The 23,187-nt window shown below is 28.8% G+C and overlaps 2 protein-coding genes and 3 non-coding genes across 6 annotated transcripts; 3 read left to right on the top strand and 2 right to left on the bottom strand.

Moving 5' to 3' along the window:
* Positions 1–326: 326 nt before the first annotated feature.
* Positions 327–5,568, bottom strand: LOC105779785 (uricase-2 isozyme 2). Of its 2 annotated transcripts, XM_012603705.2 has the most exons (8): positions 5,158–5,566; positions 4,455–4,547; positions 3,355–3,430; positions 3,121–3,230; positions 1,712–1,803; positions 1,338–1,511; positions 1,120–1,213; positions 327–628 (listed from the first exon to the last, which is right to left on the bottom strand). In XM_012603705.2, exons 1-8 carry the CDS (start codon positions 5,362–5,364, stop codon positions 545–547), a joined length of 930 nt encoding a protein of 309 aa, XP_012459159.1. In that variant the 5' UTR covers positions 5,365–5,566; the 3' UTR covers positions 327–544. The 2 variants fall into 2 exon arrangements, with proteins under 2 accessions (XP_012459159.1, XP_052485739.1); XM_052629779.1 differs by lacking the exon at positions 1,338–1,511 and having other exon boundaries at positions 5,158–5,568.
* A 9,204-nt stretch (positions 5,569–14,772) lies between these two features.
* On the top strand, positions 14,773–14,860 carry LOC128040857 (small nucleolar RNA snoR114). The gene has a single exon (XR_008195663.1). It is a non-coding gene; the product is annotated as a small nucleolar RNA snoR114 (small nucleolar RNA).
* A 2,489-nt stretch (positions 14,861–17,349) lies between these two features.
* TRNAG-GCC (transfer RNA glycine (anticodon GCC)) lies at positions 17,350–17,420 on the top strand. Its single transcript has one exon. It is a non-coding gene; the product is annotated as a tRNA-Gly (tRNA).
* Positions 17,421–17,430: 10 nt separating this feature from the next.
* On the top strand, positions 17,431–17,518 carry LOC128040858 (small nucleolar RNA snoR114). The gene has a single exon (XR_008195664.1). It is a non-coding gene; the product is annotated as a small nucleolar RNA snoR114 (small nucleolar RNA).
* A 1,910-nt stretch (positions 17,519–19,428) lies between these two features.
* On the bottom strand, positions 19,429–20,875 carry LOC105780701 (protein MAINTENANCE OF PSII UNDER HIGH LIGHT 1). The gene is made up of 3 exons (XM_012605179.2): positions 20,564–20,875; positions 19,997–20,131; positions 19,429–19,918 (listed from the first exon to the last, which is right to left on the bottom strand). The coding sequence occupies exons 1-3, from the start codon at positions 20,747–20,749 to the stop codon at positions 19,556–19,558; spliced, it is 684 nt and encodes a 227-aa protein (XP_012460633.1). The 5' UTR covers positions 20,750–20,875; the 3' UTR covers positions 19,429–19,555.
* Between the last annotated feature and the right edge of the window lie 2,312 nt (positions 20,876–23,187).

Raw genomic sequence — 23,187 nt, forward strand, 5'->3', positions numbered from 1 at the left:
TTTTTTATTTTGATATGTTTTTTGAATTTCTTATTATATTTTTTGAATTTTTAAAATTAAAATCAAATTAATTAAAATCATTTGTAAATTTTGAGGATTAATTTTTTAAAAGTATAACTAAATCAATATAATACTCAGTATTGATTAATATTTTGAGGATTAAATTTTGATGACTAAAATTATTATTGTATTGATATTTTTTTTACTGCCACGTCACCAATTAGGCATTTGCAAAAGCTTTGTTAATTCTCCAATACTCAGTAGGCGAAAGGAAGCATACCTGTTAAATCCTTTTTGCTGCAAACCAAAAAAAATAAAGCGTTGCCTAAAACGAAGAACCCAAACAAGGAACACAATTTATTAACCCAACAACTGCTAACTGTTTTGAAGTTGTTACACATCAACATGTTGCACTAATATTACTTCTTTAACATACGTAAACCAGACTGTCCTTCTGATTATCATTATTAGATAATGAACAAAGCGTGAAGCAGAAATTTATTATACCCTTCTTCCACCATACACTACGTTTGTCTTGTACCTACTACATCTTTGACCAGAATCGGCTCAAGCTAGCTTCAATCGATCCGTGAGGTTCGTCCGTCGGAAGATATACATCATCATTGAACTGCACAAAGTCATCGCATGATAGCTTCATTTTCCGTATAAGTTTTGACAAAACCACAAAAACAAAATGATTTATGTATCTCCTACTTTTCCATTCTCGCTAAATAAGAGGATTCCAACTATTAGAAGCAATTGCATTTTCAGGTAGAAATTAATGAACTTCAACAAAATATAACGTCCAAATATTAAAAGAAAAATGGAAAATGTAAAAGCAGCAAGTGGACTACAGAAGTAGGTTAGGTGATTAAACAGGGCTATGAACTTGAGACTCCATTTGAACTTTCTATCCGACTTAACTCGAAAACTTCTTTATCTGCTTAGATTGCCAAATATCATTATCTGGAGATCTCTTCGATCCACTGCGTTATTTTTCATTATCAATTCCTTGTATTCTGAGTTCTACCAAACACCCCACACTCTATTCTTTCACAGCTCTTTAGGATGATCAGTTTACTTGCATTCTAATACCTATTATCTGGCAAAGAGTCGTACCTTTACAATGCTGCCGTGATCCTTGCTTGATATATTAACAGGTAAGAAATGGATATTCGGCATTTTTAGTTTAACTGATGATATGTCACCGAACCTAAAAACCATTAAAACAAAAGATGAAATCAGTTCGAGCATGTATGTGCAAGCAGGAGTTCACATGAGATGACGCATGAGAGTACACACAATATGTGCATATGTATGTGTATGTGAGAGAGAACCTGCCAAGTACAGCCTTTGCCATCTGCAAAAGAGTGCTTTGAACAGATGCACTATATACACCCCGTTCAGGAGGACCAAAGAAAGTATCAACCAAAACCTTTTTCACATTCAAGTATTGCTCATTGAAGTAGAGCGACTTTTGAGGAATGCTAGAGACAGATTCATAAGAATACCTGCTCCACAAATCACATTTACAGTTTACTTGGGTCAATAACTTACTCTCAAACAAAACGCCTAAGAATCAAGGCAACAAGCATGTTAAAAGCTATCTTTAGGAAAAGACTTTGACTGTAGCATATACTTGATAACAAATTACCCACATATACCTTCTTAAACTTAGCATCAATATTAACAAATAGAAAAGATATTTCACCTCCAAGAAGCTGTGACCTCTGTTGCCAGCATCCTTTCTCGTGTTTCAGGAAGTGCTGTGTATTTGTCCCTGATGAATCCTTCAAATCCCGACTGTTCATATTCAAATATGCCAAAAATCAGCAAAGAAAAAAAGATGTTTAGCTTAAGGGATAAAAATGAAAAGAATACCACTGAACCAAGTATTGGATCTTAGAGTCCTCAAATACCAAAAAAAAAATTTGTTGCAAGATGCAGCAAATGAGATAAAAAAAGGTCAGCAACAATGATTGCTTCAATGGGTTCCACATGGAGGCCACTTAAATAAAAAAAATAACCAGTGCATCTATGTAGCAATAGAGGATAAGGGGAAGTACTGAAACCCAATTGCAGATCAGCATTCGAGGACATATTTCACGTGATGAATTAGTAGATCCCATATAAGAGAAACTGCCCACTCATGCACTATGTTTTTTCACTTTGTAATTGCTTAGCCCAAGAAACTGCACCCTTGTGCACTATTGGCACAAGCCTTATTAAGGCTACAAGGTTAAATACCAGGAGTAAAGGAGGAAACAGATAAGAAGATACAGAATATTATCATTTAATAAACACAAATTTTTTGACAAATATATACATACTATTCTTCGGTTACTCGACAAGAAGAAGAGAAATATCTTATGAAAATAATAAAGCTCAGAATAGAACTACAAGTTTCTTCCTTATCACACAAATGAGGAGCTTGTTATAAGATCTAAGTTTATCAACCTACTTCATGTTGAGAAGACATTCTATTTGCCAATTTTTTGAAAAACGCAATAAACAAATGTTACATTCAGAAGATTTCACTAAGATCCAATAAATCATTGCCATGAGAAAACAAACTCTTTTTAGAAGAAAGATAGGAAGACCGGGAATGAGTTTCCTGATTCAGATGCAATAACCATTTATTGTTTGAGGGCACTTTTGCAATGTAACCAAAAAGATCCATCTGAGAATTATATAAAATCTAATTGCTTGACTACCATAATCTAAGTGAATTTTGTTCCCATTAGAGTCTGTAAGCAGATGAAGGTCTCATTATTGCTAAATACAGGTCATTAATAATGGCTACATTTGAATTTAGAGATGCTCATTTCATTTCTGCTACCATGGAACTGTGTTTCAACATTATATATTGATAATGAATGGATACTGCAATTTCTAAATAGCATTGGAGAGGAAACAGCAAGCAGCTTGTCTAGCAAAAAAAAAAAAAAACACTAGGAGGAAAACTATAGAAATTGCAACAATTTTATATTCCCTGGAGACAAGACCATGTTAAGAAATATAATTACTTTTACAAGAAGGTGCCTTTTTTTCCTGCTCAGGTAAAGGGATATTTAAAAATACAAGAACCAACCTATCATAAAAAAAGACTGACAACTTTACCTGGGTTGTCTTCAGCAAAGACAGGCCTTCAACACCAGAAGTCAGCTGTAAAACACCAGACTTCTGTACAATCGCTTCCGTTGTATGCTTTTCCGATCCCAGTTTAAAGCCTTCAATAAATAAGATACCAAAACAAATATCAAGTGGAACTATTGATGGAAGTTGATCCCAAAAGAAATTCATCAGATATTATGCAGAACAACTGCAACCTCGCCAAAAGTTAGGAAGACTAACCATGTTCATGTGGTTGACCATTGACAGAAATGCGTTCCCATGGCTTTTCCACTATCTTTACTATCGCAGTAAAAACCTACAAAAAAGTGATAACAAACATAGGCATCAGTCAAATAGCAAGCAGTATGCGGAACTATTAATGTGATACAGCCAAGAGTTATACATAGAGCTTAATGCTTCAAAAAGAAAAAGACATAAAAGGAATCAAGAAACTTGTCAACAAGCCAAGCAAGGCTAAAATTAAGATGGTCAACTACCAAATCAAGTTTATATAAATCATATGCTCAACAAATACCAAAATATTGTGAGATAGGCACTTTTTACACTCACAAGAAACTACTCAATATCAATTTTATAATAAAAAGAAGTCACAGAGAAGCATTTAAAGATGCATAAATTTGTAGAAGTACACATGAAAAAGAGATGGAAAGTGTGACAGGAAGAAGCAGATTTAATCCAATGTCAAGCTGAAGCTCTATTTAAAATAATGAGATGGAGGTCAAGAAAGAAAGTTTCGTCAGCTCATTCATAGACATCACCGACAATTTTAAGGTAACATATAGAAGTATATTCCTACTGAAATGCTCATCATACTGTGGCTAAAAGCAAACAAATAAAGCATATACTTTATTTTAAAAAGGACTTGATGAACCCAACAATGCTTTGTATATTATTTTAGGGTACAAAAGAAAATGAATTCCAGAAGTCTCTATGCTTATAGACGTAGGAAATTTAGTAATGAAAAATTATTTTGTAATGAAGCCCAAATAAGAATACATAAAAGATTCATTCTCAAACACTTAGCCAACGATTATCACTATTCATGATAAACACTTAGCCAACGATACTGAACTCAAAAGCCGGAATGCACATCTGTTATAAATCCTCAAACCTCAAATTGCCCAATCCACCAAATAGGATGCATTTGTAGCCTCTGTAAGAGAACTATGATACTTTGGTTTCTTCCAAATGTAGGGAATACATTACCCTACTGAAAAGCAAACTGAATTATCCTCATACTAAGAAAGAGAAGGAATCATCCAGCTCCTGACTACTTTCTTCATAAGATTAAAATAAATTTTTAAGCATCAAGAAACTACCTGTGGATAAAATGATGTGAAGTGCTTGCCAAGTAGAATAGCAAACTCCTCTGCTGAAAGTTGTTCTGAACATTCCTTTGCTTTGACATAAACCTGTATTAGTTTCAACAATTACTCAGATGGCGTAGCAACAATGCTGTTATACGAAGAATTTCTCAATCAACATGACTGCAAATATTGATAAATACTTAAGAAATTATCATTTGAAGATTAATTTTTATAGGGAGATACATTACCATAATCATTCTCCCTTCCCCCCCCCCCCCCACCGTCCTTTATCCTGAAGCTGATTTCTAAACTGAATTCAAAGAGTATCTTGTATTTACAAGATTATTTATTATTTTAAAATTTTAATTTCATTCTCTCTAGGTTTTCAACCACCACAAGCCATCCATATCCACTTTTTCATATTTCCTACCAAGCATGCTAATAAAAGAAAAATACATATTTTCTTCTCATTTTTCTGTCCTAATTTTATAGTACGTTTCTAAGCAAAAGGTTAGGAACTTTGAAAAGAAACATAATAAAGAGTGAACAGAGCGAACATAAAAAGTATCATGAACTGAAACGATAGAGAATTACAATACTTTGAAAGGGAAATCATGCTAAAATAATATAACAAAATTTCCATGAACTAGTAAAATGAAAAAAAGCTTCACGATTTAGCTAATTAAAAAAAAAAAGGAAAGCAGTTTAAGCTTACAGTGTTTTTCATGGTGTCAGTAGCGACGATGTCAGAGTTGTCATCGCGGACATAAGCGGCAACGCAATTGGAAAGCAAGCTGATGTTAACATTCCATTCGACCATGAAGTGGCGGCATCCATCTTTGCTCCTCCAAACTCTGCCCACTCTCACCCTCGCCTTTCCATGCCTTTGCTCGAAATTGAATCCTTCCAACTCCTTCGCCATTGATCTGCTTCTTCTTCAACAACTGGCCTTATAGACCTATTTCAAATTTTTTATGGGCAAAAAACTTGCACTTTTTCTGTCTTTCCGCCTGCTCCCATGTTGCCTTTAAATCTGCAATACAAACACTAATATTTTATTCATGATTAAGTCATCCTGTTTATTGTTTTCACGTTTACCGGTTTTGGTCGCGTGTATGAATCATAGCTTGCTTAGATGCTTAAATAGATCAAAAATTTACTGGTAGGTAGGTAGTTTTTTTTAAAAGCATTATCCACCAACTTTATAAAAAAAATTTATTTTATTCCTTTATTTAATTTTTCTCTTTTAATCCTTAAATTTATATTTTTGTCAAATTAACCAAAAATAGATGAAAAATTAAAATTTGTTAACTTTAGTGACATAACATACATACAAATTGCCATATAGATGACATATCAACATTTAATTAATTTTTTAAATTTAAAATTCAAAAACTTATAAAACTATTTTTAAAATTTAAAATTATTAAAATTGTAAATACTTAATTTAAATTATTTTAATTACATAGGGTATTTTCAGTAACAACTAAATTGGTGACCCAGTTGAAAGTGACGTCAATTCAGTTAAACACTTAAATAATAGTAAGTATAGATGTACAATTGATGGAAATTATAAAGTGTGCATAATAAAATAAAAATGTATAAGAATATTAAAATAAAGTTTTAGTTGAGTGGTAAATTAAAAGTTTTATTGATGCAATTAACATGACATAATTTTATTGATTTGTAATAAAAATATTAAAATATCCTCGAATAATATAACTTTTTAATTACAAAAGGGTATTTTCATAATTTAACAATTGAGTTGGTGACTCGTTTGAGGTGACACCAACTCAATAAAACACTTAAATAATAGTAAGTATAGATATACAATTGATGAATGTGATAAAATGTGCATAATAAAATAAAAACATAGAAAAATATCAAAACAAAGCTTTAGTTGAGTGGTAAATTAAACGTTTTATTGATGCAATCAACACGGGTCACCATATTGGTTTTTTTAAATGAAAAAATTAAAATACCCTTGAATAATATAACTTTCTTAATTACGGAGAGTATTCCCGTAATTTAACAATTGAGTTGGTGACTCGATTGAAGGTAATACCAACTCAATAAAACACTTAAATAATAATATAGATATTAACTAATATATAAAATTATAATATAGTTAATTTTATGGATAAAATATATTATTATATATTTTAAATATATTTAATATATTGTGGTATTAATATTCAGCTTAATATGTGTACATTTTTAATCATATATATTGGTTAAATAAATTTTATCTCTTTTATATTCCAAATATTAAATATATTTTAATAAATCAGATTATAATATAAATTTATTTTATACATAATTTAATAAGAAAAATAGTTATTTAAGTTGATATATTAACTAATTAACATAAAATTTATTATAGCTAATATATAATTAAATAAAAAATACTTAAATTAAATCAAACGAATAAATTATTTTATCTAATTAACTATTTATTTTAAATATAAACTATTTTAATTTAATGGATAATAAAATTATAGAAATTATCTTTCCAAAATATATAAATTATATAAAAGAAATATAATTACATTACTTATCGTATACGTTATATATATATATATATATATATATAAAAATAGAGTTGAGAGTTTTAAGATAAGATTGGATCCACGTGCATGAATTTATTAAAATGAGAAGAAAATCTGCAGAGATTGATGCATGAATGTGACAAAGGAAAAAAATTACAACAACAAAATTGACCCATATTTCATAGTCTTACCATCATTTCCCTTTTCAATTTTCTTACACAATAACAAAATATCTAAAATTATCCATAATCTTTTTAATTTATAGATAAGAGGATAATACGCCTCAACTATGTCCTTCTCGCATTAATAATAATACTTATATTTAATTTTAAATTACAAATTAAAAATTCAATTATAAAATACTGATATTCTTTTTACAATAATGATTCAATTTAAATTATTTTTGTAATAAACAAACGCACTATCAATAAACTATAATTTGGGTGTAATTATTTACCTTCTTTTAATACATTACCATTTACATTTACACTTTTACCGATTTGATGATTATTATTTATTATTTCATCATAATTTTTAAAATAGAAAATATGTATATTCCAATCTTCTAATGACATGCTTTTCAATATTTTAAAAATTAAGTCATTATATTAGAAATTAACTTATATAAAATCACCATATTGATATGGAATACAATCGATCTGTGTATCATATTTGTATGCATATCTGCCGCTAAGAGTAAGAGTTTCACGAGTTTGACGGGTAATGTTAGTCATTAAAATGGTAAATTTTAATTTAAGTTCTTATAATTTATAATATTTTAATTTAGTAATGGTAAAATTGTATTTTGCTCTATCAAAATAATAAAAATTTGATTACCCTTTAAAAATTATAAAAATATAGGCTATTAAAATAATAAAATTATATTTTTTTACTATCATAAAATATACAATTTAATTCCAACTCTCCCAAAAAAATTTCTAACTCTACCACTAGTTATATAGATAATTCTGGAATAACTTTTTTTAATTAGTCTACTTTAAAAGAGTAGTGCTACATATGCAATTATATCATTCTTTTTGTAAATGTATTTTTGTCTACTTTTTCTTCAAATTCTGCTCACAGTTTTGATGGTTAACTATGGGCACATAATAGATTTAATTTTATAAAATAAAGTTATTGGTTGATATCACCTTCAACTAGGTCATCAATTTGATTAAGAAATTATGGAAATGTCTTTTCATAATTAAAATATATATTATTCAAGAATATTTTAGTCATTAAAAATTTATATTATTTGAGGGTATTTTAGTCTTTTATTTTAATAAAACTAATTAAAATATAAACATGCGCTAATTAAAATTACTTAAACCTTAAATTTACCACTTAACTAAAGTTTCATTTTAATGTATTTTATACATTTTTGTTTTAACATGCACAAATTATCATTTCTATCAATTGTATATATGTACTTACTATTTATTAAGTCCCTCACAGAGTTAATGTCACTCTCAATCGCGTCACCTGTAGCAACCCGGTTTTTAACGATGTCATAACATTCAGTTACAGACTAGATTAACTGAGTTGAGTTAGTAAATAATTCAAAATAAAATAATTACAAATCACTTACAAATCGGAGAGGTCAAGTAATAAAGTGTTATTGAATTAAATCGATTAATAAAAATAGTATAAAGACTAAATTTATAAAAAAATACTAATAAAATTTAAATTTAAGAAAATGGAGAAAGAACTAGTTAGAAATTAAACTAGAATAAATAGAAGGGTTGACCTCGTAAAACGAAAAATTGTTTATTTAGGCCTTTTCAAAAATTTAAAATTTAAATTAGTAAAAGTAAAATTACACTTTGGCCCCTAAAATGATAAAAATTGATTTAATCCGATAAAATTTTATTTAATCATTTAAAAATTATAAATATATAGACTATTAAAATTAAAACTTAATTTCAACCACTAAAAATTTTCTGACTTGGCCTCTATTATTAACATTAATTAATAATTTCATGTTAATTGATTAATATAGATTAAGTAAACTTAAACACTTTCCTAATCCTTTTATATATATTTGTGTAAATAGTGGAAAGAAAAGAAAGGCATTTCTCTTCTCCACATTCGGCTAGGATGAACAAAACTAGAGAAAGGAAATTTTTCTCTCAATTTCTCACCATTGTCGAATCTTCATTAAACAAATTGTAAGTTCTTTCTTTTAAAATTTCAATAGAATTTTGGTTATAGATGTTAGATGTTGAGGACCCATTAATTCAATTTGATAAATTAGTGAAATTAAGTGTAAACTTCCATTCATGCATTTATAATGTTAAGTTGGGTAATGGAAAAACATGTTAAATTTATGAAAAAAATATCAAACTAAGTTTAAATCCTTTCATTAATTGTGAATTATTAGGGATGAAATTGTAAAAGATAAAAATTTTGAGGTTGGTAATAATTAATGGTTTTAGGAGGTTCATGTACTATATTTATTAAGCCAATTTAAATTTGATCGGTAAAATTGTCAAAAACAAGTGTTTTTGATATTAGGGTATGTAGGAACTAAATATAATAAAATGCATTCATGTGTATAATGTTTTTTTTTTGTGTATTTAAATTGTGTGATTAATGGATTTCCTATATCTGAATTTATTGTACGTAGCTAAAGACGACGTCGGGATGTTGAAAAGCAAAGGGAAAGGCAAAGTTGTTGATGAATGGTTAATCTAATTTGTGCTCTCATAATTCGAGTTTGTCACATATCTAAATATATTTGCTTGATTTGTTAAGTGATCAGAAATAGTAAACAATCAACATTATTATGTTTGAAAGGTACGTATATACCTAACTAAGTGATTTGTGGTTGTTGGTATGTGATTTGTATACATAAATGCTTGTTTGATGATATATGGACATTAATAATGAAATTTTCACTGTTAACATTATCAAATAGAGTTATGGGTATAGTTGACATATCATAGGGTCAATTTGATAGGTGGGAGTTTCAGTGCTTTACACGTGTTATATCAGCCCTTTGTGCATGTTACATTTAGCGCTATATGCGTGTTATATTTAGCACCTTGTGCGTGTTATATTCAGTGTTTTATGCATGTTATATTGGTGTGATTGGTGGGATCAATATTTTATTTCTGACTAACACTTTGATGTGTAATTGGTGTGTTGGTGGTTTGATTTGTGTATTCGTCATCTAATTCGAGTCAGTTAATAAGGGCCAAATAATGAATTGAATGCGATATGTGATAAGATACCCAAATTTGATAATAAGGATTAATAAGTGATATTATTATTTGTGTATACATGTGTGACTAAAAATGAGAAATAAATGTTGAATGATACATGGTTTGATTCCGATGAAATAGATGCAAATATAATAAGGGTGCATCGAAATTATATTGTGTAAACAGTATCTATATGTAATAAATAAAATTGATAAATAATGAATTATTGATTTAATGGTATATACTTATCAATGATATTGATATTGATATTGAATGATTTGTGATTTATATGTTTATGTTTGATATTTAGCAGCTTATAGGATTTTAGTTATGTTATATTTGAATTCGAATTATGTTAGCATTATTGAGTTTACTTTACTCAGCGTACAATTATTTTTGTTTCCATATGCCAGTTTGGGGTAAAAGTTAGAGTATATTCAAGGTCGTCAAGCATTCAACTCGAAAGCTCAACTCGGAAATCAACTTGTTTTCATTTTGTACGTAGATATGTGTTTTGGGTCATATGACATGTACTTAAGTTGATTTTGGTTAGTTGTTAAGCTAATGTTTTGATACCTTTAGTTTTATGACCTCTAATGTTTTGGTCAATGAATTTCATCTCTTGATTTGGAGTTAAATATACATGTTTTTAGGTGTTTGATTGCATAACTAGTTTAGTTATGTCTTGATGAAATAGATTTTAAGTTTTGGTTGGCGATTGAATGTGTTTATGTATGTTATATGGATGATTTTGCATTGATGCTAGGTGTGAGTATGTTTTAGGTACAAATTGGCATGATTTGAATAGTAAAAAATGTGCATTTAGGGTCATTTTTCCTTTGAGTCTCGAGACAACAAGAACATGTCTCGAGACCATTGGAATAAAATTTATCATATTGTACATTGGATTGCTTGATGTCTCCAGACTTGCCATGTTAGTCTCGAGATAATCTCAACGAGATTTGAGACAAAGTGGTCTTTGTCTCAAGGCAAAGATACATAGAAGCTAAATAAATCTTGCCTTTCTCTAGGTCTTAAGACAAGAACCCCTTGTCTCGAGACATCCAAACATTGAAGCAAAAATAAGAAAACATTGGAGGCTAGTATCGAGACCTAGTCCTGAGACATAAGAGACCTTGCCTCGAGACACATATATTAATGTCTCATGACAAGTTAACATTGAAGATAAAATTCCTAAAATAAACAAGTGAGTTTGGATTAGGGTCCTAAATTTAGTTTTAACTTAGCATGACCTTGTAATTAGATGAAATAAGATCTTAAACCATTATGCCGATAAGTGTGGATGATTTTATTAAACGTTTTATTTGTCAAGCTATTGATAAGTGTGAATTAAACCTGGTGTTATTATGTTGAAATAGCATGTGTTGCTCCAACAACGTAATGTGATGTCACATCCTTGGATCCGACAACCGAGTTGGGTGTGGGGTGTCACATCACCAACTTGGTCAGGAAAATTATGGAAATGTCCTATTGTAATTAAAAAAAATTATATTATTCGAGGGTATTTTAGTCTTTTCATTTTAACAAAAAACCAATTAAATTATGAATATGGTGGATTTGAACCCATGTCAATTGGAGTACTAAAACTTTAAATGTAACACTCCTATACTTGACTCGACCGTCAGGTCAAGTTATTGGAATGTTCTATTTGTTGCTGGAGCAACAAACAGTCAAATTCAATATATTTTAAACATTTACCCTAATCAGAATTAGGTCTATATGTATTTCTATATACCTCGTAATGATTTTCGAGCTCTATCTGGTTTATAATAGTTTTCTGAATAGTCTAGAGTCAAATAGGGACTAAATTGTAAAATTTACAAAAATTTTTGATTAGAAAATAATTTCATCTTGCTACCAGGGTTAAAGTATCAATAACCCTATCTGGTATCGATACCATTTTGAGCTTCTATGTTTAGAAAAAATTGAACAAAGATAAAAAAAAAAAATCGATACCATTAACAAAGTATCTATACCTTAGTCAAAATATTGGTACTATTTTACAATTCAATATTTTAAAAAATTAAGGGAAAATTTACCTGAGCAATCCACACAATTTTAACCAATCTAGCCCCTGATCAAAACTCGCAATTTAACTAGTCCAGATTACAATTCAAACATATAAACTCAACTACAATTCCAATAATCTCATAATTCATCAAAATCAGTTAATTATGATGAAGTTTATAAAACTAGCAAAATTAATATTAAAGTTTTTCAATTTATTACTTTCATCAATTGTATATCTATACTACTATTATTTAAGTGTTTTCTTGAGTTGGTGTCACCTCAACCGAGTTGGTAAAACTTTTAATTTACCACTTAACTAAAACTTTATTTTGATAGTTTTATACCTTTTTTATTTTATTATGCACACTTTATTAACTTCATCGGTTGTATTTTTATCTATACTTACTATTATTTAAATTTTTATTGAGTTGGTATCACCTTCAACCGAGTCACCAACTCAATTGTTAAATTATGAAAATATCCTCCCGTAATTAAAATAAGTTAATGTTATTCGAGGGTACTGTAGTATTTTTCATTTAAAAAAATCAATAAAAATATGCTTTTGGTGGGATTCAAACCCATGTCGATTGCATTAATAAAACATTTAATTTACCATCCAACTAAAACTTTATTTGCTGATTAAGCATTAGCTCAATTGGCATGAGTATTGACGCATTGTTGCCAATGTAGGAGAACGTGGGTTTGAGTGCGCTGAAGCGTATTATCTTCCTATTTATGGGTTGAGGAAGGGCAATGGGTAGTTCTAGACATTTTGTCAAAAAGAGCAGATATGATTAAAACTTATAATAAGAATGTTAAAAAATAAATAAAGTTTTATTTTGATATTTTCATACATTTTTATTTTGTTATGCACACTCTATTACCTCTATCAGTTTTATATATATATATATATATATTAATAATGTATTTGATTGAGTTGGTGTCACAGTTAACTCGACACCGGCTCAAAATTGATGACGATACCATGATAAACAATTTAATCTATTTTTTCATTTTAATAGCGTACATATTTTAGTGTTATTATTAATTAATTTCAAACCATAAATTTTATTATTTATTGTATATTATTTTTAAACACACATTTGTGTTTTAAATCTGTGGTTTCCCCACACATACTCGTGTGATAGGATTTCTAGTATCAATAATATTGTCAATTGAGTTAGTGTTACAAGCCCACTTGGCACTAACTCACAATTGATGACAATACCATAATAAATAATTGTAGTGTATTCAGTATTATTTATCAAATGTATTTATGTATTTAAATGTTGTTTTACCCATAATTAAATCTTTTTTATTTTAATAGCGTACATATTAATGTGTTAGTATGATTAATTAATTTCAAACTATACATTTTATTATTTGTTATATATTATTTTTAGACACATATTTATATTCTAAGGTTTCTAGTAATTTTATATTTCACAATTTTAATGTAATATTTTAATATATTTATATCATATTTTAAATAATTTTATAATTTACTCAAAAGAGACATTTTGCCAGGTAATACGAGGGAAGGATAGACTTGTCTCGAGTCAAAATGATATAAATATATATATATATATATATATATATATATTTTTTTTTTTGTTTTCTAATTATTTTTATAAAGAATATTTTCTTTAGATAACTACTTATATTTATTTTCGTTTTTTTCTCATGCATATTTACTTTATAATACTTTACCATAAATATTTGGTATCACTTCAAATCTGTTTTTTTTATATTTAATTTTCTTTTCTTGATTGAGTCTTAACGGTATTATTCTTAATGTATAAAGACGTGAGTTTGAGTATACTAAAACACACTATTTACCTATTTATAAATTATGAATAATTTTAAACATTTTATCAAAAAATAAATATAATCAAAACCTACAATAAAATTATTAAAAATATTATTCTTTGTTTTAAGCTCATTTAAGAAAAAAGAAATGTCTTTCTAGTCTACATTTCTTCAAATCCTACCCACAGTTTTGACAGTTAACTAGCGGCAAGCACGTGATTTAAGTTAGAAAAAGAATAAATTTTATCATGTTGCTATTTTTATGCAAAATATTATAAATTTGTATAACTCTTTCATAAGTTAATAATTTATTTTATACATAACAAACAATAGAGTACAATTAACAATTTCATACCTTAATCGTGAATACTTAAAACCGAATTAAATTATATTTTTATAAGATAATGAAAATATTATTTTGAAAATATTTATGAAAAAATTAAATTTTAAGAATAATATTCAAAATTTATAAAAAAGAAACTCATTTTATTTAAATAAATTTAAAATTCAAAACAAAAAAAATAATATAAAAATATCTAACCTATCCAAATCGAATTATAATCTAACATTTCTCAAAAATCTTTCTTCATTTACCCATCTACAACATTGAATTTTATTTCAATAAATAAACCTATTGTTAATATTTCTCGTCAACAAGAACCAGTGGTCTAGTGGTAGGATAGTACCCTGCCACGGTACGGACCCGAGTTCGATTCCCGGCTGGTGTAACCTTCAATGAAGCTGTGACGATAGCTGCGCTCAAGCGAAGATTGGGTTCTTCGCAATCGTCTGATTCCAAGACGATATCAACTGCGCTTCTGAGCTTCTTGATTTTTATTTACTGATGATGTTTAGTCTCTTACATAGCAAATCCATGGACCAACTCAAGCAAATCCCTTGCCGAGCCCTAACAAGAACACCCATTTTTTTTTTTTACTGAACTTTGATGTTCTTGTATAAATAAACTTGGTGACATGGACCATGTACTCAAAGTGTTCGATCAAATTCCGAACCGAAAACTGTCTTCCTTGGGAACACAATGACCAAAGATTACTGTAGGATAGATTGTCCAAAAAATGGGATTTCAATGTGTTAAAACTGACTGTTAAGCCTGATATTTACACCTTTCCAAAATATGGCATTTCAATGTGTCCAAAAAATACACTCATTTTATATTTCCATTTAATTTTTTTTCTCTCTTTTAAGCCTTAAACGTCAAATCATCCCATTGTCAGGAGAGGAATTAACTTACGTAGTGTAAAATTTAGAATAGTTTTACATGCTTCTGTAATTATTTATATGATTAATATTTAATAATCTAACCATTGAATATATCAATATAATTGCACTTATGCATATAAATTTTCAAATCGATTTGATATCTCTATCATAATGATATAAAATACTCTATATATTACTATATATTCAACGGTTAGAAATTATTTTACATACCGTCTAAGGAGAAATTATTAGATAAATCCATTCTCATATGTAGCACATTGTACCTTCACATAGACAATTTTTTTACATTTTCAATCTTCCCTTTTTCAGCCAAGCTCTTTCTCAGTTTGTGCTTCAATCATTGTCTGGTTTTTGTTAGTTGTTAATTTACAGAAAATGGAACAAAATCAAATATCTAAAAGTTTGGGATTGTGTTATGTGGTTCTACTTTTTCTAATTTCAAGTTTTGCAAATTATATAAATAATGAACAAAAACCCAGATGATGATTGAAGCAAGAAGCAGGAAGGAATGAGATTAAAGCCTTTGTAAATTCAAGTTTTGTGGTCTATATCAAAATCCAGACTGTAATTGATTTTGAAGCACAAAACCAGACTTTGATTGAAGCAAGAAGCTTGGGTGAAAAATACAAAGCTTCGATGAGATTAAAGTCTTCTTTACTATCATTGTATCACAAAATCGTATCGAGTATGGAATCAAACAACGCAAACTAAATCACAAAAAAAAAAATGATGTAATTACTTTCGATAGGAAAGGAAATTCTCTCTATAAAAACTAATAAATATCGTAATTCCTATAAAATAAAATTCATTCTAAGTAAATTTCATGATTTTTTGACAAAATAACTATCAATCTAATAGTATGAAGTGTCCTTTTTTAAGTCAACTGATGCTCTCTAAGGAAAGCTACAAGAATCTTGGTTGAATAGGACTTTAATAAATAATAGAATTTAAATAGAAAATACACTTCACTCTAATTAAAGTAGGGAGGGGCAGCGCACCCTTAATAATATTATTGGGGTTATTATCTTTACACAAGAACTAAGTCGAACTTTTTATGTATTGAGTCCAATTAATGTAATATTTTAATATTTTAATTATTTTAATATATTTATGTCATATTTTAATTAAATTTATAATTTACTTAAAAGACATTTTGCCATGTAATAGGAGGGAAGGATAGACTTGTCTCAAGTCAAAATGATAAATATATATATTTGTATCTAATTATTTTATAATTAGAAATTAAAGATTATTTTTTGGATAACTACTTATATTTATTTTTGTATATTTTAATAGTTTTTTTCTCATGCATATGGCAATTTTATTACGACTTAATTCACAAGTAGTCGCTTCAAATCTATTTTTATATTTAATTTTTTATTGGTGAAGTATTGAAAGTTGCAGAATAATGTGAGTTTGAGCATATTGAAACGTATTATCTACCTATTTACAATATCTATCAATAATTTTAAGCATTTTATAAAACAACAACTTATATAATCAAAACCCACAATAAAATTATTAAAAAAAATTATTCTTTCTTCTCATTTAAATGTCTTTCTGGCCTACATTTCTTCAAATCCTGCCCACAGTTTTGACAGTTAACTAGCGGCAAGCACGTGATTTAAGTTAGAAAAAAGAATAATTTTTTATCATGTTGTTATTTTTATTCAAAATATTATAAATTTGTATAACTCTTTCATAATTTAATAATTTATTTTATACATAACAAACAATAGAGTAGTAAGTAACAATTTCATACCTTAATGGTGATTACTTAAAATCGATTTGAATTATATTTTATAAAATAATAAAACTGGTTACTTTTTAAAATATGAATGAAAAAGTTTTAAATTTTAAAATAATATTCAAAAGTTATAAAACAAAACTCATTTTATTTAAATAAATTTAAAATTTAAAATAAAAAATGAATATAAAAATATTGAACTGAACCAAATCGAATTATATTCTAACATTTCTCAAAAAAAAATTCATTTACCTAATCATCTGTAATATTGAATTTTATTTTAATAAACGCAACCTATAGTTAATATTTCTCCCCTATCTCAACAAGCACCAGTGGTCTAGTGGTAGAATAGTACCCTGCCACGGTACAGACCCGGGTTCGATTCCCGGCTGGTGCAACCTTCGTAGAAGCTGTGATGACACCTGCGCTCAAGCGGAGCTTGGGTTCTTCGTAATTGTCTGATTTCAAGACGATATCGACGGCGCTTCTGAGCTTCTTAGTTTTTTAGTAGTCTCATGCACAGCAAATCCATGGACCAACTCAAGCAAATCCGCTGCCAAGCCCTAACAAGAACACCCATTTTTTTCACTCAACATTGATGTTTAGTGGTCTCTTGTATAAACTAACTTGGTGACATGGACCATGTACTCAAAGTGTTCGATCAAATTCCGACCGAAAACCGTCTTCCTTGGGAACACAATGACCAAAGATTACTGTAGGATACAACACTCGTTTTAGATTTCCATTTAATCTTTTGTCACTTCTAAGTTTTACACTTGTATTATTTGTCAAATTATCTCATTATTAGGAGAGGAATCGACTTACACAGTGTAAAATCTAAAGTAGTTTTACACACTTCTTTAATTATTTATATGACTAATATTTAATGATTCAACCGTTGAATATATCAATATAATTGCACTTATCATGTATAAAATTTTTCGAATCGATCGATATCTCTATCATATCAATATAAAATACTTTATATATTCAACAATTGAAATTATTTTACATACCATTCAGGGAGAAATTATTATCTTTTGTGATAAAATTTGTTCTCTTAACGTGATCCTATTTTATCTCATGGTATCTATTTTATCTCCCGATATGAAAAAGTAAATTACTAACACATAGTAATTAAATCATTTGACTTATCAGAAAGGACTCGTAACCATGTTGAGAAATCGGTTAAGAAAATTATTTTATAGTTACAACGGAAGTTAAAAAAATCTCAAAATCAAGCCCTCTTATGATATTTATGGTAATAAACCCCAATCAAAATAATACATGTAATTTGTGCGAGATGAATTTAGTTGATCCTGACTTTGTACTGAAAGACCTTCTTTGCTATCATTGTATCACAAATTGTGTCGAGTGTGGAATCGAACAACACGAACTAAATCACAGAAAAAAAATGATCTAATTACTTTTAATAGGAAAGTAAATTTTCTCTATAAAAACCAATAAATATCGTAATTCCCAGAAAATAGAATTTATTCTAAGTAAATAAATCTGACTATTTTTTAACAAAATAACCATCAATCTAATAGTATGAAGTGTCTTCTCTCTATTTATAGGAGAACTACAAGAATCCTAGTTGAATATGAGCTTAACAAATAATACTATTTAAATAGAAAATACACTCCACTCTAACTAAAGTTGGGAGGGCAGCGCCCCTTAATAATATTACTAGGGTTATTGTTATCACACAAAGATTAAGTTGAGCTTTTTATGTATTGGGTCCAATTATATATTTTTCTTAAACTTTAGACCCAACACTTTATTATTTAAACAAACCTAATATTTGTTTTCAATATGTCAAAATAAATATTATTTATTCAATTAATTTCATTGATTAAATTAAATTTACATTTTACAAACATGTCTATAAACATATAAATGAGTATGTTCAGAAGCAATATTCATGAATTAGATATAGCTGTAAAGGTAAACAAGTATAAATTTGTATAATTATATTATAAATAAAATAATCACACAAACAATATTAATATCATTAGTTATATAGTTATTAAACAATAAACAAATTCTAGACTAGTTTTAAATGATTTATTAAAGGAACATTAAATGAACATAAACAATATTATTCATAAACATAAATGAACTGAAAAGGTTTTATTAGTGTTTGATTCGTTTAATAAACTAGTCTCAAAATTTTGTTCATATTTATTTATTTAGCTTGATAAATGAATAAAAACCGACTTGTTCATTATGATCATACACTCTGTTAATCTACATCCCTATATTAGCTTGATAAATGATAAAAGCCCAATTGTTCATGAATTGTTGATCATACACCCTGTTAATCTACATCCCTATATTCAAGGATCATATCTTACCATCTGTAACCGAAAATATATCAAACAGCTGCAGCGATGCAAGACAAATGTAGTAAGAATGATATCATATTCCAGTATAAATATTGTAGCTATTCAATATATATATATATAGTAATACAGGAGCTACAAAAGAAATAAAATTTGAACATTACAACAGATTGATACCAAAATTTTCCTATGAAGTACTGCTTAGACTAGAAGATTCAGGTGGAAGTTCAGATTGAACCTGAATGTCTGAAACTTCGGGAGCCGAGTTTTCTGTTAACTCTGAGGAGGGCGTTTCAGTCACACTCGGTGCCACAGCCTGGATAATTTCCGGTGGCTTAAACTTGTTAATGTAGTAACTAAGTGTTGGTCCAGTATATTCGGCCGTCTTTACTGGAGGTGAGTTCTTGCCAACCTGAAGGACTATAGATGAAGCTGCAGCAACAAAGATAAGGGCGAATCCGGCAGCAACTGCAGCCGTATTCTCAGCTCCGTCCGCTGAAGAACCGGCGGTTCCCGAGCTTATCGCACTTTCGGCTACGTAAACCGCAGGCTATAGGAAAGGAAAAAAAACACACTTTGCTTACAACATAAGTTATGCAGGTAATTGAAAGATCTAGAGACTACCAACCTCTATTGAATAAATGTTGGTCTGCCCCGCGGTGTCCTTTTCGACATAGCCGGTCCAGCCCTTTCGGCGAGGCGGAAATGTCCCAACCACTTTTGTCTTATCCCCGGCTAACCATTCCACACTCACCTTCCCAACCTGTTCAAATCTAAATATTTAAGTACCTATTTTACTACTATATCAATTGCCTAATTATATCAAACTATACTTGCTTTGTAATTTATGCAAGACAGATGAATAACTTAAAGAGGTAGAGCTAAACTTAGGAAACATTGACAAGCACTAAGAGAATTGAAGTGACATCTTCTTTTTCCTACAAAGGAGGTCTCCATTTGAGGATGGGAGAAGAGGTTACAACTACAAATACTCATCTCTTAAGGGTAATTACATTAATCAAAGGGACTAAACTCCCAAAAGAAAAGAAATATTAAACCACAAGAAGTATTGGCACAAACCAGAATATGCACATACATGTATATAAACTAAAAAGTCTTTTAACTCAAAGAAAATAAAGAGCAAATAAACACATTCATGCAACAGAAGATTACTGGAAAAAAGAGATGTTGAAACCTCTTTATCGGGTGCACATTCCTCCTCATTACAGTCATCGGATTCATCAGAAGAAGCTCTAACAGTGAAGAAATGGAATTGCCTGGTCTTGTTGTTAATTTTGGAACATTTCTTCAAAAACAACAAGTTTGGGGAAGTGAAGGCACAGCTGTTGGTTGATATCATTGCCTGGGATGCAAATGCCATGTTGGGGTTGGAGGAAACTGAGCAAAGAGATTTTGGGGGGGCTGTTTTAATGGAGTTTGTGGTGGTGTCTGGTGATGAGTATTTTGTGGTGAAATTTTGAGGATTCGGCTGTCCATAAACTGTTGCGTATGGTGTGGTTGTATGTCGCACGGATCTGCTCACCAAAAATATCTCTTAACTTTGTACAATAGCCTTGTTAATATTTGGGCTTTTCTCACCGTAAAATTGGCTTGGGCCTATTATATTTGTATATACCATACACCATTTTTACTGTGAAGTTCTAAAGTAAATAAGTATTACAAAAAATTTTCTCTATTATATTTTGTATTACACCTTAATTCTTTTGTTGAAAAAATTGCATAAATTAGTGATCGTACATTAAATTAGTAAGAAAAACAATCCATCCGTTATGATTTATAATTTATGTATAAAGTATAATAATAAATTTAGCACTCAATTTTTACACATTTATTCAATTTGACCCTACTCTTTTATTTGAAGTAAATTAAATTTTTTGAAACTAATAATGCTAAAGGATAAAAAGGCTTTAGTAACAAATTAGAAAAATCAATTAAACCCTTTTAAAATTTAAAAATACTTAAAATCATAAAATTATAAACAAAATTTATAAAAAGAAGTTATAATTTTTTAACATTATAATTTTTATTAAAATTAACAATACCGATCCATTAAAATTTAATGGTTATAGTATTTTAAGAAAATTGACCATACTCTTTTATTGGGTCAAGTATTGTTGTTTTTGAATAAAATGTATAATTATAAAAATATTATAACTTTTTTATAAATTTTGTTTATAATTTTTATGATTTTTAATAATTTTAAATTTTAAAAGGGCTTAATTATTTTTAATCTTTTACTAAGGCCTTTTTGACATTTTAGTTTTATTAGTTTCAAAAATATAAATTTACTTCCAATAAAAGAGTAAGGGATCAAATTGAATATAAGTGTAAAGTTTAAGGATTATTTTTTATATAATACTTTATATATAAACACCAAAACAAACATTTAACAATACAATTTCAACGGAGCGATTGTTTTGCTCACTCATCTAATGTACATGACTAATTTGCCCATTTTTTTAGTATAAGGGTGAAAATGCAATCTGGGATATAGTAAAAAGAGTTTTGTGGTACTTTTACTGATCATTGGCTACTGTTTTGCTCACTCATCAAATGTACAAGGACTAATTTGCTCATTTTTTAGTAGAATGGCTAAAATGCAATCTTAGATATAGTAAAAAGAGTTTTGTGGTACTTTTACGATCCTTGGCTACATCGGGTTAAATATTTAAATATCATACTTATTTATATTATTTATTAAGTGTTACTAAATTGGTGTCACTCTCAACCGAGTCACTTAGTTAAGAAAATTACGAAAATTTTCTTCTATAATTAAAATGAGTTATATTATTCTAAGGTATTTTAGTTTGTTCTGGTAGCTTGGTTGCAATTTAGTGGCTTGACCACATGTATTCAATCTGGCAGTTTCAACTGCAAAATTCTTGTTGCATTATCCATAGTTATTTGTTGGTGTGATTTGGCTGAACGAGTTCTGGGGAAACTCTACTTTGGTGTGTAGTTGAGTTTGGTAGGATGTTTTGTGATAAAATTGCATTCTGATTGGCTTTAAAAAAATACCGCATCTGTATAAACATACATCCTTTGCGTAGCTCTATTCCATTTTGCTCTGTTCAGTTTTGCTCTACTCTGTTCTGCTCTATCCTGTTTTGGTGGGTTGTGTTGTTCTGTTATATTAGCATGATGACAACCTCTGTGATACTCTGGTCTGTTCCGTTTTGGTTTTATACTCGCTATTAAGTTCTTTGTGTTACTCTGATTTATATACTATGTTTTGTTAATTGTAATTGATGTTGGTTATACATTGGACTTTATATCTCATCTTTTGGTTTTATCTTTGTGTGTTTAGGTAAGTCTTTGACTTAAGATCGGACAGTGTGTGAGAGCTGGAATTATTTTGCAATAATGTAAAAGTGCTTTTGATCTTTTGGGTTTGTAGTCTGTTTCTGAGCTTGTCTTGGTTTTTGCTAAATTCGTCAGTAGTTGATAGTTTTTAACGCGAAACTATAAAACCACTAAAGTCGACAAAACAAATTTCAGTTTTCAACGTTAAACTCTAAAAAGATTTTCTGCCACGAATCAAGTAAAGTTTTGAATATTTTCTGGATAATTGCTGAAATCAGTTTTCAATACGTTTGTGTAACTCATTCAGATTCGGCTTAAAACTTCTAGGTCGAATTTAGGGTGTTACAAGAGAGAAGACATGTAGAATGTATGAGAAGAAAAAAGAAATAGAGGGTTTATGAAAGGCAAAAAATAACTCGCCCGGAGGTTGGCACAATCGTTGAGCAAAACAAAAAAGAGAAAACATACTACTTGGAGAAAAAAAAGAAAAAAATT

Source organism: Gossypium raimondii, chromosome 4 (assembly GCF_025698545.1).
Source record: "Gossypium raimondii isolate GPD5lz chromosome 4, ASM2569854v1, whole genome shotgun sequence".
In the NCBI taxonomy this organism is placed as follows: Eukaryota; Viridiplantae; Streptophyta; class Magnoliopsida; order Malvales; family Malvaceae; genus Gossypium; species Gossypium raimondii.